Source organism: Thermobia domestica, chromosome 8 (genome assembly GCF_964235325.1).
Source record: "Thermobia domestica chromosome 8, izTheDome1.hap1.1, whole genome shotgun sequence".
Classification (NCBI taxonomy): Eukaryota; Metazoa; Arthropoda; class Insecta; order Zygentoma; family Lepismatidae; genus Thermobia; species Thermobia domestica.
The window spans coordinates 60,753,786-60,768,877 of NC_137461.1; the positions used below are offsets into that span (position 1 = coordinate 60,753,786).

General features: G+C 35.4%; 1 protein-coding gene across 1 annotated transcript in view; it reads left to right on the forward strand.

Annotated features, from left to right (window-relative positions):
- The window catches only part of LOC145692941 (activating signal cointegrator 1 complex subunit 1), an 82,871-nt gene that overhangs the window by 46,754 nt on the left and 21,025 nt on the right, over positions 1–15,092 (forward strand). Inside the window, exon 6 of the mRNA XM_081768525.1 lies at positions 8,913–9,079. Coding sequence (XP_081624651.1) covers positions 8,913–9,079 — 167 coding nt within the window. The remainder of the gene's footprint in view (positions 1–8,912; positions 9,080–15,092) is intronic.

Sequence of the window (15,092 nt, forward strand, 5' to 3'; positions counted from 1 at the left end):
AAAAAAAAAAAAAGATGCATCATACTAATCGTTTAGATGCAACGTCGATTATTGTAGTTATCATGCATCGATTATTAAACTATTTTTGGACAGAAGGTGCTATGATTAGTTTTAGCTTCAACCATTTTGTGCACCAATATGAAAATCAAATAGCAAACTTAACAATTGCTTAGCAAAGTTCTAAACGTAGCTTGGTGGTTCTCCTTGACTGTGGTTAAACACCTTATACGCTGCGTCTATCAATTAATATAACGAAGTATAAAATAGCCCTACAAATTAAAAGGGGTCGGGAGTATTAAAAATTTAGGATTCGGAGTCTAAGCTTCTGTGTACCTATTTCGCTACCCTGGACCCTAGAGCGATTTTTTTTTTAATCAATTATATTTGGGGAGGAGACGTTACATTGAAAACCTTTTTCCTCAAAGTAGGTTTCTTATTCGAAGACATTTTCTCTTAGTAAAAATTATTCTCCAGTTGCATACTTATATACTCATCCCAGTTTTCATGAAAACCAACATAGTCATGATGGCTGTCCAGCTGGAAGTCAAACTACGGATATTACGAATGACGGTCGGAATGAAGTGACTTTTTTTTTTTTTTAATGCTGTATTCGAGAATGATGTTAAATATTCACCACATATACTTAAGATTAAGTAAAGTTAATTTCTTCGGAAACAGCAAATTTAAGACAGTCGCTGCAGGATCTGAACACATTCCTTCGGTACGCGTGATTGCTGGTTCAAATCCACTGAGGATGCAATTGAACGCAGTGAATCGGAGTCTACCAAAAATTGTAGGTCCCATTAGTAAAATCTCCTTAGCAAAGGAAACGTGAAATAGTTGGTTGGCTGTATCTTGTGGTCGCGAGAAAACTTTGGATTGAAATCTTTAAATTTAACGTCCCACGGTTATGCCGATTAGGCTAAAGGAGACGGTGATAATGAGAAATGAGTGAAATGGTGGAATGAAGAGTGGGAGGAAACGGGAGAACCCCGAGAAAACCCACGAGCACGGTGTTTGTCCACCACAAAGCACACGGCGCGAGCTGGGATCGAACCAGGAACCCCAAGCACCGGAGGTGAACCCTCTACCACAGCCACCGCGCCCCCAAAACTTTGGATTGAGTTCTTTATGTAATTTGTGTTTTGGAAAATTACAAGGATGTGCAAAAGTGTGGGTATTATCACTTTCATGTGATAAAGGAAGACTTATTTATGCAATTCACGTGAGAAACATCGGAATTCGAATGTAAAAATGTACGACACACTTTCGGAAGTAATGCCCACAATTTAAATCCTGTAACAAAATCAACTTACTGACGATGTAACGGATGTGGTCTGGTTTACTTGATCTACTTCGAAGAAAGTAAAATGTACAGGGGACAAAAATAGTGTTAAGAAAGTTTGTGGTAATGTTAAACGCAAAGTCTAATGCTTTGGAATCAAAACATTGGAATAAGAAATGGACTATATGAGTTTCCGCCGCGAGGAGGATTGGCAGTAGCTGATTGTCAACTATGAAAATTATATAAAAAAAAAATAACCGAACCTAACCCAACCCACTGTAGCTTATTTTATAAACTGTGAAAGAATACAAAAGCTATGAACTGCCATTTCGGTGTGACGCGACTATTATTCCTCTGCGTGCCATTATATCCGGTATGTGGTGAACGAACATCGTGTGCGTGGGTTTCCTCGGGGTTCTCCCGCTTTCTTCATTCTACCACTTCACTCATTTCTTATCATCGTCTCCTTTAGCCTAGCCGGCATAATTGTGGGACGTAAAACTCAAATATTTAATTTCATTTTTCTACTAAGATTATGTCCGTCTCTGAATTAACTTGAGTGCGTATTTTGCGAATTATTATGACGTGCTTTCCGTAACATGTTTTCTCGCTATATGCTTGCACTTATGGAAGTGCCAAGGATAATTATTTTTTAAAACTAGTTCTATAGAGCGTATAATACTGTTCAGTAACTAGCTCAAGATTGGAGTAGATAAAGTAAACAATTGAGGAATACAATTTTGTAACACATCGAATTTTGTACTTTAGAATTCTTAATATTACCGAGCACCTCTTCACAGGATCCCAACGTTCTGAGCACATGTTCAAAAGTTTGTGTGTCACCATGTGAAATCATAAAAATACCCCTTTTGAAGAGGAAGCCCTCGAATAGAGGCCGTAAGCCGAGTTCTTGCGCTGTTTTCACATCGTCTCCGTAGAGAAAACAGCTCGAGGAATCGTTATCTAAGAGTACGACTTAACCTAAACAGAAGCCGCCTGCAGCCGGTAAGAAAACTAGAAAAATGCCCAAAGTTCCTCCTCCAATTAAAAAAAAAAAAAAAAAAAACTGCAGTCTATCTTCCAGTTGGTGTAGAAGAGCCCATCGAAAAAGACGCCCTGTGCATGTTTTATGGGAATCTATTTTCGAAAGATATGCGTGGTGAACTATGGATTCAATGTCAATTATGTGAGAAATGGAATCACTTTGAGTGTGCCGGTGTGGAAACTGACATTTATATGTGTGATATCTGCAAATAAGACTTACCTACATAACGTCTTTGTCTGTTGACAACAAAACCTTGTATCGAAATTTGTTTACTTTGTAGCTATCAGCTTTTTAACTTTGTAATCATTTAAAATCTTTTGTTGTCTTTGTTTCATCTACAGATTAAAACATACTATGATCAAACAACTTTATGTGTATACACATTGATTTGTTGTAATTTTAGGGTGTTTCCACATTACCCTCAGTTTTTTTTAAAAAAAAACGAAATATGCTAGTACATGTGCCAATTTTTTTTTTTTAATTTTTTACATACATAGTTTTTGGACTTGCAAATTATGGTCCCATTTTTCTAAGGTATTTTGAGACAATTTTCCAGGTTAAATTAACGACACCCCCTCCTCTACTGATATATATCCTCAAACTCGTAACCAGCCCAAAAGTGTAGGTAGGACCTTGTAGAAGTTAGGGAGGTCCGATCTAGCCATATTATATTGAAAGCCTACCGTGAAAATTTTAGGTGGGCCCGGTCCCTGTAGCCTCCCCCTTTATATCCTGTTTCTGCATTGACAGGATTTTAATGAATGAAAAAAAAAAATAAACAGAATGAGCATTTCTTTGTGATCTTAAAAATCATTCAATAAGAGCCTAGCGTGCAGTTTTACTATACGGATTCATATTGTAAGTAGCAGCAGTAGTAGTAAACAGGGGCGCAAATCTGTCTTCAACATTGGGGGGGGGGGCGGGTAAGACCGTTTCTATCTATATATAGATCCAAAGAGGGCTACAGTTTCCCCTTGATGCTCAGGTATACACTGGATAAAATGGGCTTCAGTCCTGCTTTACACTTGATACAGCGGCAAACTATGGTTTAGCCCCTTCCTTGATCATATCCTGGATCCGCCACTAACCTGGAGATTTGAGGTTTATTCTGGGGGATATCAATTTCATCTCACTTTCCTTTGTGGCAATCGGACAATAATCAAATTTCTCCCCAAAAACACATTTCAAATAGGATTATTGGGGGGACAGTCTCCCTCAGTTACAAGATTGGAAGGGCATGTCCCCTCATCCCCCTCGGATTTGCGCCAGTGATAGAAGGAACGGGTTAGAAGTTCCACAGGAGTTGATTGGGTTATGTTCTCGACATCAAATGTGCAAATTAAAGACTTGCCCAAATTTTCCTGTACATTTTACAATCTATGGATGCGTATAGTAAAACTTCATCGAGCATTGTAAATATTCTTATGAAACACGTACGTATTGTCCGGAACTAACTGTAATTTTCATACAGCTCATGCACCTTTTCTTTTGCAAAATATACGCTTTAAACTATAATAATCGTAGAACACGCATATCACGCATGGTGTAATAAGTATGGTCGTATGCCTGCTTTTTCGTGTTTACTGCATCCCCTACAACCACTAGGCAGGACCATCGGACTACCTATGACAGATAATGCGGCGTTGCCATTTTCACTTCGTGGCTAGGAACATATAGAAGGCTATGGATACTAGTATGCAGACTGCGAGAAAAAAATATTTGTAAAAGTACCCTTGAAAAAAGAGAAGAAAGAAGGCATCAGACCTCATCCAGGATGAAGGTTCCATTATGAACAAATTCAGTAGGTCTTATCAGTATGTTTATGTACGCTAATTTCAAATATGACACGATGGAAAAGAATTGTATATTTACGTAATCAGTCTTTTCTTGTAAACGAAAATTATAAATGTAGAATTCAGAGTACATAAAATGCAGATAAAAAACCTAGCTGAATGTAACGGGACTGTTCACAAGATTTTTTTAAATCTATAGAACCTAGTAAGCCTTAAACCCATACTTGAACCGCAATTAAAAATTTGTTTACTGCCTTTTAAATTGCTCTTGCATTTTAAAATTAGTTGTCAGCTAATCGACATTATGTACATTAGACAAATAAGAACATAATGTGATCTTCATCTTAACCGATGCACCACTGATGGTAGGGGTTTATTATTACTAATGGTAAATTTTTATCGCCATGGTCATGAAAATTTGAACAAAAAGGTCATGAAAAGTCATGAAAAAGTCATGAATTTACTTTCTGGTATTCCAGTAGACACCCTGTTATAATTGTACTCAGAACTTCTTTAAATATCTTTTCCTCTGTTCTTCATCTGTGTTTAGGTCTCCTGTTCTTTCCTTCATCTTTTTATGAAATTTTTCTTCGTACTTCTTTTGTGACAATACACCCCCGCTGCACGCTCTTTTTGATATCAAGATGTAATAAATTCTCCTCCTACCGACTTCTTTATTTTGATATCTTGATAATTCGTCTCCTTGTCTACTTCTATCTTATTCTCTAGTCCAATGCCTTTCTCTTCATCTTCCACGTCTCTTATGAATTTTATATTATTTATATAAGAAAACGTATAGTTTTAATTGGACAATGCACAGCTGAACAAGTGAAAGTGAAAAACACAAGTGTTACTTTTTTTATGAAAAAGCGGAGCCTAGTTAATAGTTGATCTCTGGGAAAAATATAAGAAGTGACCGACTCCCAAGTAGCCACTAGGATTAGAAGTCTGATGAAGACACAGTAAGTGTGTTGAAACTGTTACGTGATTATTTTCATATATATATATATATATATATATATATATATATTTATCATATAACCTTCCTCAGTGTGTTTTGTGTTTTAGTTTGACAATATGGAGACAACGCCTGATAAAATACTTTTCTTTTTCTACTTTTTAAAATTTATTTTAAGATTATATTATGTATTTGTGTAAGATTACAAGTATAATGTGTGTCACTGTTAGGAGAAAACAAATAACAATAAATACAATCTGCTAGTTAACATTGTATTTATTTTCTACATATACAGTAAATAAATTGTTTATTCCAGTGAAAAAATATACCAATTGTTATTGGCAACGAACAACATAGGTTTCAACTTGATAAAATACGTTTTTCTCGAGTTTCTCAAAAACTACACATGAGAATTTATCGTAAAGCGTAATATTTTGTTCAGTTCGATTAGATCTATCGATTGATGTATGCCTTATCTTTGGACAATATTTTGTACTTAAACAAAATTAAAGTCTCAGAGTTAGTTATAATTTTGGATTATATCTCAGTAACCATATAATAAAGTGACCTCGCGTAGTGTAGTAGCAAGCGCTCTTGCCTGTGGTATGAGAGATCCTGGATTCGATTCCCGGTAGGGACACTCGCTCGAAAAAGTGTAACAGTTTTATCAGGCCAGGCATTCTAAGTATGATTTTCCTGTGGTTTCCTCATTCACACCAGGCAAATGCAGGGAGATACCAAACATACTTTTTTTTTTTTTTTTTTTTTTTTTTTTTTTTTTTTTTTTTTGTTAACCTACCGATCATACCTCAGTTTCCAAGTCACCGAGTTACAAGTTTTCTTTTTTAACCTTTACCTAAGTGGACAGGAATACGAACATAATCATATTCAGGATAGTTAAAATTTCAAAGGCGCTCGCACAGGGAATCAAGCCACTTACACTAAAGGCGCACGCGCTAGCTACTAGACTAGTGGGGAGGGCTTTAACATACTGGTCCCAGACCACTTCTTTTCCTTCCCGATTTCCCGAGTAGTATGATCGGCCGAGGGACGTCATCCCACATACGTGACGGGCTAACATGGTCATAGATGCCGAAAGCCCAGAAATCCCATTACTAATCCCAATTCTAACTATATTATGCACTGTAATATTGTTTCTGACGTAATGGAAAATTTGAGGGTGTGTTTAAGTATCAGTATCATCTTAATCCTTATCATACTGCATCAATTTTTAGTTTACAAAAAAAAAAAAAAAAAAAGTATGATTACCTTGACTTTTTCGGAAACTACGAATGGTTATACACTCACTCATATTATTTGGTCAGTTTAATGAAATCTATTGATTGCAGGGTTCTTACCGATGTAAATCCCTGGAAAAGTCGAGGAATTCAGCTTACCCGTAAAAAATCCTGGGAAAGTCAGGGAATTTCGTCGAAAGCTTAAAAAAAATCTGGAAAAGTCATTGAATTTGAGTATGAATTTTTACTTCTCAGAACCCATTTCTCTTTTTGTCGTACCCGGCTAACTGGAAACCCTAAATTGGTATATGTTTCATTTACGGCCTTTTTTGCACGTAATGCGTCTGCGTATTGTGAATAGAAAATGGACATAAAAATAACATGAGTAGGGTTCCAACCGACCTGGAGAAACTGGAAAACCTTAAGAAGTCAGCGAATTCAGCCTACTCTTATAAAGTCCTGGAAAAGTTAGGAAATTTCATGAAAGGCTGAAAAAAGCCTAGGATAGTCAGAGAATTTTAAGAACGGATTTTTATTTCCCACAACCCATTTTCCCTTTCACCGTACCTGGCTACTTGGTAGGAGATATTTTATAAAAATAAATGAGCTTCTTTTGCAAAACTTGCTTATTTACACACGCACTATAAACCTGTACATGCATAGTACATGAGGAACTCCCTGATCGGGAAAAATATAGTTGCTTTTTACAATAAACGTGGACCTGAAGAGCTGTAAACTGTAACCTGGTAAATCTGGAAAGTCAGAAAATTCGTGCTCGCCAAATAAGTGGGGATCCTGATGTTAGTACTTATCTTTAGTGTAATGAAATGAAAGAAGTAGAGCCTTACTACTACTAGTTGTAAGACTCTGTAGTAGAACCTGGCTTCAATTCGTAATAGGACGTATTCTCCGCTGACTTATGAGAAATGATTGTAGAACATTTCTCAGTAAATAAAGCACATTGCAATATCCGCGAAATATATAACAATCTAAATATTGTACATAATAAATGGAGATATCCTGTGTGGCGGCTCTTTGATTCCTCTATATGTGCGAATTCAATGGTATACAAAGAGTGAAAAAAGTGCACGACTGGAGCGAGGATGAACCCGAGTATCCGGTGTACCATATCTATGCGTTAATCACTACGGTACTCGGTGCGCTCCTTTAACAGCCACTTAAACCACGTGGACTGGACCATCATTTTCTTATCCGTTATACATCTAAATATCGCCTTTTCATTTGGTGTACAGCTCAAAGAACAACGTTAAATACTTTTCTTAGTTTTTTTTTTCTTTTTTCTTTTTAATTTAATTTAATTGTTCCTAAATTTCTTATGGTTGGGGGCCATTCCTCCGAGCCTTTTTAGTTTCGGAACAAATGGATGAACTAAAGTTTTGGTAAATTTCAAATAAGTAATGAAAATGTATTTACTTAGAACTTGAATCTTACCAAATTTTCAATCTACTACTACCTAAAAGGCTCGGAAGAAGGTGGCAGTCTGAACAGCGAAAATTAATCCCTTCCTCCCCCCCCCCCAAAAAAAAATTACTAACAAGGAAAATACTTGGGCTCGAACGGGTGAATACACACAAAAAGAAAAGCAAGTATAATGTTAGCACCCCACAAGTAAACAGTGATGTCTGTTTTTCTGCAAGATGGTATAAACGTCCACAAGAGCAGGGCAAAGTAGAGCACGTGCCATAATTACAGGACGTCTATAAAATCTTATCCCTGGCCATTTTTGCGAAACGTTGGGTGGATGGAAACATCGGCGAACACCTATCCCATTATTTTTGGGTGCTCACATGTTGAATGAAAACTTATTGCCCCAGGGTTCCCCGGAGGGTCCCAGACAGGGTCCACCTCACAATTTTAGAATGGTAAGGGGAATCAAGTAATACATCGTTTGAAACGTATTGTGAAAAGAAACAAGCTGCAACAAGGCCCGAGTCTGTATCGCACCCTATGCAAAATAATAGTCACAGACTTTTTCTTGACATTTTGCTTCAGATTGCCTACCATTTTATACTGCGTAGAGACTCGGGACTTACTTCATCTTGTTTCTTTTCACAATGCCTTTTCAATGATATACTACTTGAACCCCCCTTACCATTTGAAACTTTTGGTTGGACCCTGTTAGGTACCATCCGAGGTAACCTGGGACACAACTTTTTCAATCAAAATGTGTGCTCTTAAAAATAATGGGATAGATGTTCGCCGATTTTTCCATCCACCCATTATGGCACGTGCTCTGCTTTGCCCTGCTCTTGCGGACGTTTACAGCATCTTGCAGAAAAACGGACATCACTGTTTGCTTCCGGGGTACTAACATTACACATGCTTTCCTTTTTGTGTGTATTCACCCGTTCGAGCCCAAGTACTTTCCTTGTAAGAATACCTTTTCGCATTGTTACAAAAATTTACTTGTATTTTGATTTATTTACAAAAATTTTCTACGTTAAACTTGTCTCTCTTCTAAAACAATAAGTAATTTTTAAGTTTTAGTTATATACTGCATAACTAAAAATTAAAGACTTGTTTCTTTTTATGTACAGCATATATAATTTTACTTGTAAATATTTGTTTATAGGGACGTTCTTGACAATCAGCTTCTAAAACTAAGGATGTCTGGAGTTGAATATATGAATGACGATCCTGCTGAAGTAGACGTATTGTATGGTAAAGTGGGATTATCGAATGAATCAGATACTTTGCAGTTTTTAGCTAATGAATTAATAGATTATTTTTCGAAGAAAGGTAAGAGAAATGAAACAGATTACTTTTTTTTCAACGTGTTAATACTGAAAGATCATTGATACCTAACCATTTATAGTGTACAAAGAATAAATAAAACTGTTCTTAATGGTGTTCAAAATTGGTTTTTAATTGCTGGTTGTTGAAGTTATTAGCAACTAAATACAATTTTGAACTTCACTAAGACCATATATTTCATACAATTTTCACAGAGATATTTGCAGTTCAGTAAATAAGATCTTTGTTATTCCATCTGTGTTTATTTTATTAGACTTCATGTTTCAAACACACCGACTTCTTTTATCTTCAGAGTTGTACTAATTCAGGGAGTGTTGTACAATTATTGTGATATTGTTTTATTATTACATTGTTATAGTTTCAAGATGAGAGTAAGTTTATTACTCAAACTAATGATAAATACATTTTTCAACATTAGTTATAGCATATTTGTTCCAAAATAAACATCGAACAGCTTGACAACAATATATTTCGGGTCTTTAACGATTTTGAGCAACAAAGTAAAATCTGTAGATAATGTTGCTACCACTCCCAAATTTACCGGTATTAGCCATGACTTCCAAGAGTTTATATTTATCCAAACTGGATTCAAAACATTCTTCATGAACATAGTGAAAGTGGTTGTCAGCCTCCTAGGAGTCTCTACTTCCGTCTTATTGTGTGTTATAGTTTTATATTTCAATATTTAATAATCAAAAATTTTTAATAATTACAGTTTGATTCAAATTTATAATATTAAAAGTTTCCTTAAATATTATTATTGGTTTCGTTTCTTTTTTCATTCTTCCTTTTTTTTCCTTTTTGAAAGTAGATAATTTAAGTTTCACTTAATGTCAAATCTTCTCTATTCCATGTTATCGCGTAATTTTATTTACACATTTTCAAACAAAATTTTATGTGAATGCTTTGGAACTGCGTACCCTCAATTAAAAATAAAATCTGACTAAATCAAACCGCTTTTAATAAATAATTGTGTTACAGACAGTGTCGAAACTGTAACACTATTATTTATTAAAAATCACTTGCTTTGATTACATTTTATTTTTCATTAAAATTTTGTGCTTTTTTCTAGTGCATTTTACGTTAATGATGACTTCTCTGGTTGATTTAAATATATATATGTAGGTTGGATCAAAAGTATTGGCAACATATTCTCACGTCAGAGGGCTGAGTCAACACTACAAGAGTTCCGTAGCAGATAAGGGAATGTGGCGAGTGATAACGACCGTGTGTTATTTAGTCAAAAGTAGCAGTGCCAAAAAGTAGAGGAGAAAGGTGGAAAAGTGCCATAGCAATATGTTTCGGAAAAAACGAACAATGTATGTGGATCAAAATTGAAGTGACACGTGGGCACTGTACACAAAAATGTTCTCAGGGGCTTAGTGATGACCTTTCCGCCCAAATGAAGGGCCCACTTTACGGGAAATACTACGACATAAGAGAAGTCATCATCCGTGCCATATGGCAATCTCTGCATGACGTCGACAATGATTGACGCGCTGAGGGTGTAACGACAACTTCCATATTTGTGGCAGAAGGTCGTAGAGATGGTAGGCGATTGCATTGAAGGAATTTAACAGGTGCTCTTCTGTGTATAAAGCGAGGTACAAATTATATCAATGTTCCCATAACTTTTTCCAGCCCTTATATCTTGTATTCTCCTTACCTTTAGTCTTAGTCGTACGTCCCGTTTATCCCATATGTGTTTAGGCAACATTTATTCAATCCATATGATGTGGTCTAGTATGCTTTGGATAAACGGGGCATACGATAAGACTAGATTTGAGCAGCATATAAGATATACACGATAAAAGCAACCAGCGAAGTCACCATTAATGCAACATGTAGTAGAAGAACAGCATAAAACTTGGTTTAAAATGCGTCGTTTATATATTGTAAAACTCTGTCCCATATAGGTTAGAGGTAGAGCGTTAATAAAAAGAGCGTCCGGAATCGACTCCCACTACCGGCTTTTATTATAAAATTCCACTATAAATAGTATTTTACAAAATACTAGAAAGATAATTTCTCTAAGCTTGTAAGGTTAGATAAAGGTAGTCTTTGACCGTGAGGTCGCTGTCAGGATCTCCACAAAGCCCCGTAGCAGGCTAGGCAGAGTGGCGTTAGGGTTCCCAATGCTCCGTGGCAAGCAGTGGGTTGGTTATGTGACCACAGAGCCCCGTAGCAGGCTAAACCAGGAGAAAGGAAAAGACAAGAGTCCCGTAGCAGACTAGAGGCCTGGGGTTAGGTTACTCCTAATGTTCCGTTGCAAACAGTAGGAGAGACACCAGAGAACTGGTACAGGTCCGCTGTCGGCTATCAAATTTATAGGGGTCCTCAGACGGCGGTGGCGCTGCTGCTCCATTGTAGTCATCTGCAGGTCGTAGTGAATCCACGTGATGTGTAGTATCCTCTCGTAAAACCATGTGGTGATGTTTATAAACATATGCGCGAAGAGTTGCTGGTACACAATACCACGTGGGACATTACCCCCCTCCCCCCGACTTGTTTAAAAAAAAAAGCCGAAGAGTTATTTTTCTTCTTGTGTGGGTAGCAAGACTGTGGGACCACACACACACACACAAAAAAAAATCGCTAAAAGCACTGATAACACTGAAAAAAAAATAATAATTCACTTTTCGAGGCACTATTAAGATAGTGGAAGAAAGCACTAAACAATTATTCCCTAAACACAGGCAGGATCGGTGCATATTACATGTTACTTCATTTCCCTCGAGGAAGGGCCGTTTTAAGCTTTGGATTATTAATATACGTATATTGGCTCACTAATGTTGAGAGGTGTTGAAGTCCGTTAGTTGTATGAATGCTGTTAAATATGTGCATTGGAATTGGTGGAGATATATCTAGATGGAGTCTTTTGGATGTTTTTTTGGTACCAAGCGAAGACTGCAATATAGTATGTATAAGATAATAAGAGTTGCGAATAATAAAAAAGTTGTGATTATCACAGGAATATAAAGATGCTTTATATTGGAAAGTTTCGTGATGCGAACGGCGGGATTTCTTGGTCACTCTGTATAAGGTTAAAGTTTCTAAAATATTTGCTCTAAACATACATATTTAAATGAAATAACCCAATTTTTAAATACCAATAATGATGATGATGAATTTGAATTCATGGACATCCTGTATAAAGTAATTGTGATCATGATTTTTTGAACATCCTGTGGAGTGTTTATGTTGCATAATGTCGGTGACAGTATGTAGTCCACAGTGAAAAAAGAAAAAATATCGAGGAAATGAAGAATTATAGGTTACTCGTCCTTCTATAGATCATTTGCCTTTTAAAGACGGAAATTAAATCTCAGCATTCTTTCATTCAGTGAAGAATAATGAATCAGCTTTTTGTAAATACAAAGAATAGAAAGTGTTTGTATCGCAAGGAAGTTATTTATCCAACTGAATGCTTGTCTTCGTGTTTCGTCTTCCGAATGGTGAGTGTTTCTTCTTTTCTTTTTCAAAGTAAAAAGTGACAATGATTAAAATGTTTTATGCTATATAATGTTCTTAGCCAATTGAGTTAAATAATTTAGATGAGTTTATTTTCTATCCTGTTCTTTTCTTTTCGTGTTGCCAATTGAAACAAGAGAAATATTTAAAAGATGAGCTGTATATGCTAGATCATATTAAAGATTCTTGGATATTAAAGATTCTTAAGAGAAGCAATAGAAATAAAATTACTCTATAGCATATGGAACAGAGAGAAAGATTTGAAATTAAGTTTTTTTTATTATTATTTTATTTTTATAAGGAAGGAAACAAAATCAATAATAATACTTAAGAAAATGGGTAATATTGTAAATTTGTAAATTTAAATCAAACTGTGATTTCTAACTTTTCGGTTGGACAGCACAGAAAAAAAAAAAAAAAACTAATTTCAAAATCATTCACTTTCGTTAATTACCCGTCTCCATTAACCTAAAGGGCATTGCTATGGGGCGTTAAACTAAAAAGAATATGTAATTTCTAACAATATTGGATTGTTAAATATTGAAATATAAAATTTAACACTGTAACAATTAAAATTGTATTACAATAATTATACAACAATTCCCCAAATTAATATAACTGGAAGATAAACACAGTCAGTGCATTTGAAATGTCAATCTAGTAAAATAAACATGGATGGAATATCAAAAGTCTTGTATTGAACTCCAGTAAGATTAGTTTTATTTGAGCATGATTTCCGTTTGAAATCAGGTAGGCTACGTAGAAATAAAATAGTAGGTATAAATAGTATTCCGACACCTACCTCTTAAATCCAGTTTTGTGTGTAGTGTGCGTTTATAATTTCAGCCCTCTCGAGACAAATGGGCGTATCTCATTTTCTTATCTCTTCCAGGACACAAGTTTAAATCATTTGTCATTATTTATTCTATAGTCTTCTTTTAAAATTTAGTTTGATTTCCTTTGTTTCAGGCATGTAACTTAAGAGATCAAATTAAATTTTAACAGAACGCAATAGAGTAAATCATGATAAACAGAGATATTTAAACTTATCTCTTGGTAAAGTTGAAAAAAAAATAGCCCCTTTTGTCTCGAGAGGGACGATTTGAGAGCTTCTGTACACAAGTTTTATCACTCAAGCATAATGGAAAATAAAAGGAAAAAGAAAGAAAAGATTTCTAACAGCAACTCCGAAAAGTTCAAGAGTTAGTCCTCAGTGTAGTTCTTTTCGTAAGCGAATATGCAAAAGGTTTGTGTGCAAGACACGTTACAGTATTACGGTTAGGATCAAGAAATATCCTAAATGTGAAACGAAATGGTACAACACCACCACAAAACTAGATCTCAGAGAGACGGAAACGCAGCTGAATCTCTTTTCCATAAAATCCTCAAATCCAGCTTTTAAAGCAAATAAGAGAAAATTATGTGGGACAATATAAATGATAATTCTGAAAATAATAATATCTTTCCATTGTTAGTGACTAACTCCTTAACAGTAGGTGATGCTTCATTGTGTACTGTGTCCAGGGCCGGCGCTAGCAGTTTTGCCGCCCTGGGCGGTACTTTCAAATGCCGCCTCTTTAATCCGCAAACCTTATTTTGACAGAGGACGTTCAGGTATTAAGAAAAAGTAAGATACCATATTTAAAAATATGTATGAAAAGGAAAAGTAAACACAAAATTGAACTGCCTCTCTCGAATGCTTACGTAATATTTAAATGACTCCATACATGACACAATATTCAGTATGATCGATTTCGCTGTACGTGATATACAGCAGGGCATACAGAAAATTTAAAAATATATATGCTTTATTCCTACTAAGAATTTTAATTTTTAAGCTTAGTTTATATCAAAAGGTGTTTCCAATAATGTGGAGCATGAAGATAATATAGTGAATCAGATATTACGGGAAAAGTAAGTGATTAGCCTAAGCCTTATAGCGTACTAAAACACAATAGAAATACACAAATTTTACATACTTTAATTGAAAAAAACTTTTCTTGCTTTGATATGAGCAAATTCCTTTATCACATTCGCGTAGTCCAATGTTTCAGCCAATTCGTGTTCCATTGATATCATCACTAGACCACCTCAGCGTGTTTCAGATATGGAAGAACGTAGACAGTTTTTAATAAGCTTAGAGTAAGTTTCGAAAAACTTCTTTCTCTACTTGCCACTGTTACTGGTATCGTATACAAAATCATAAGTGCAACACTGACATTGGAAGCAAAGTAATATTCCTTAATTAATTTTAGTCTCTTTTGTTGAACTTTTAGGCTTAATTATAGCCGATAATAGTTTCAGTTCGTCTTTCAAATCACTGGGGTTATATATCTTTCGATTCTTCGCGTATTAAAATGCAGGCACTTTTCAGACAAAAGTTCAGGTGGCATATCTTTAAGATAACTTATATAGTAAATAAAATCGAAATACTCGCTGTGATGTTTAAGTTGCCCAAACCTTTCTCTTAAAGCTAACACAATCACGTCTAGAAGTTTGTAATAAAAATTGATCTAGTATCTTATTT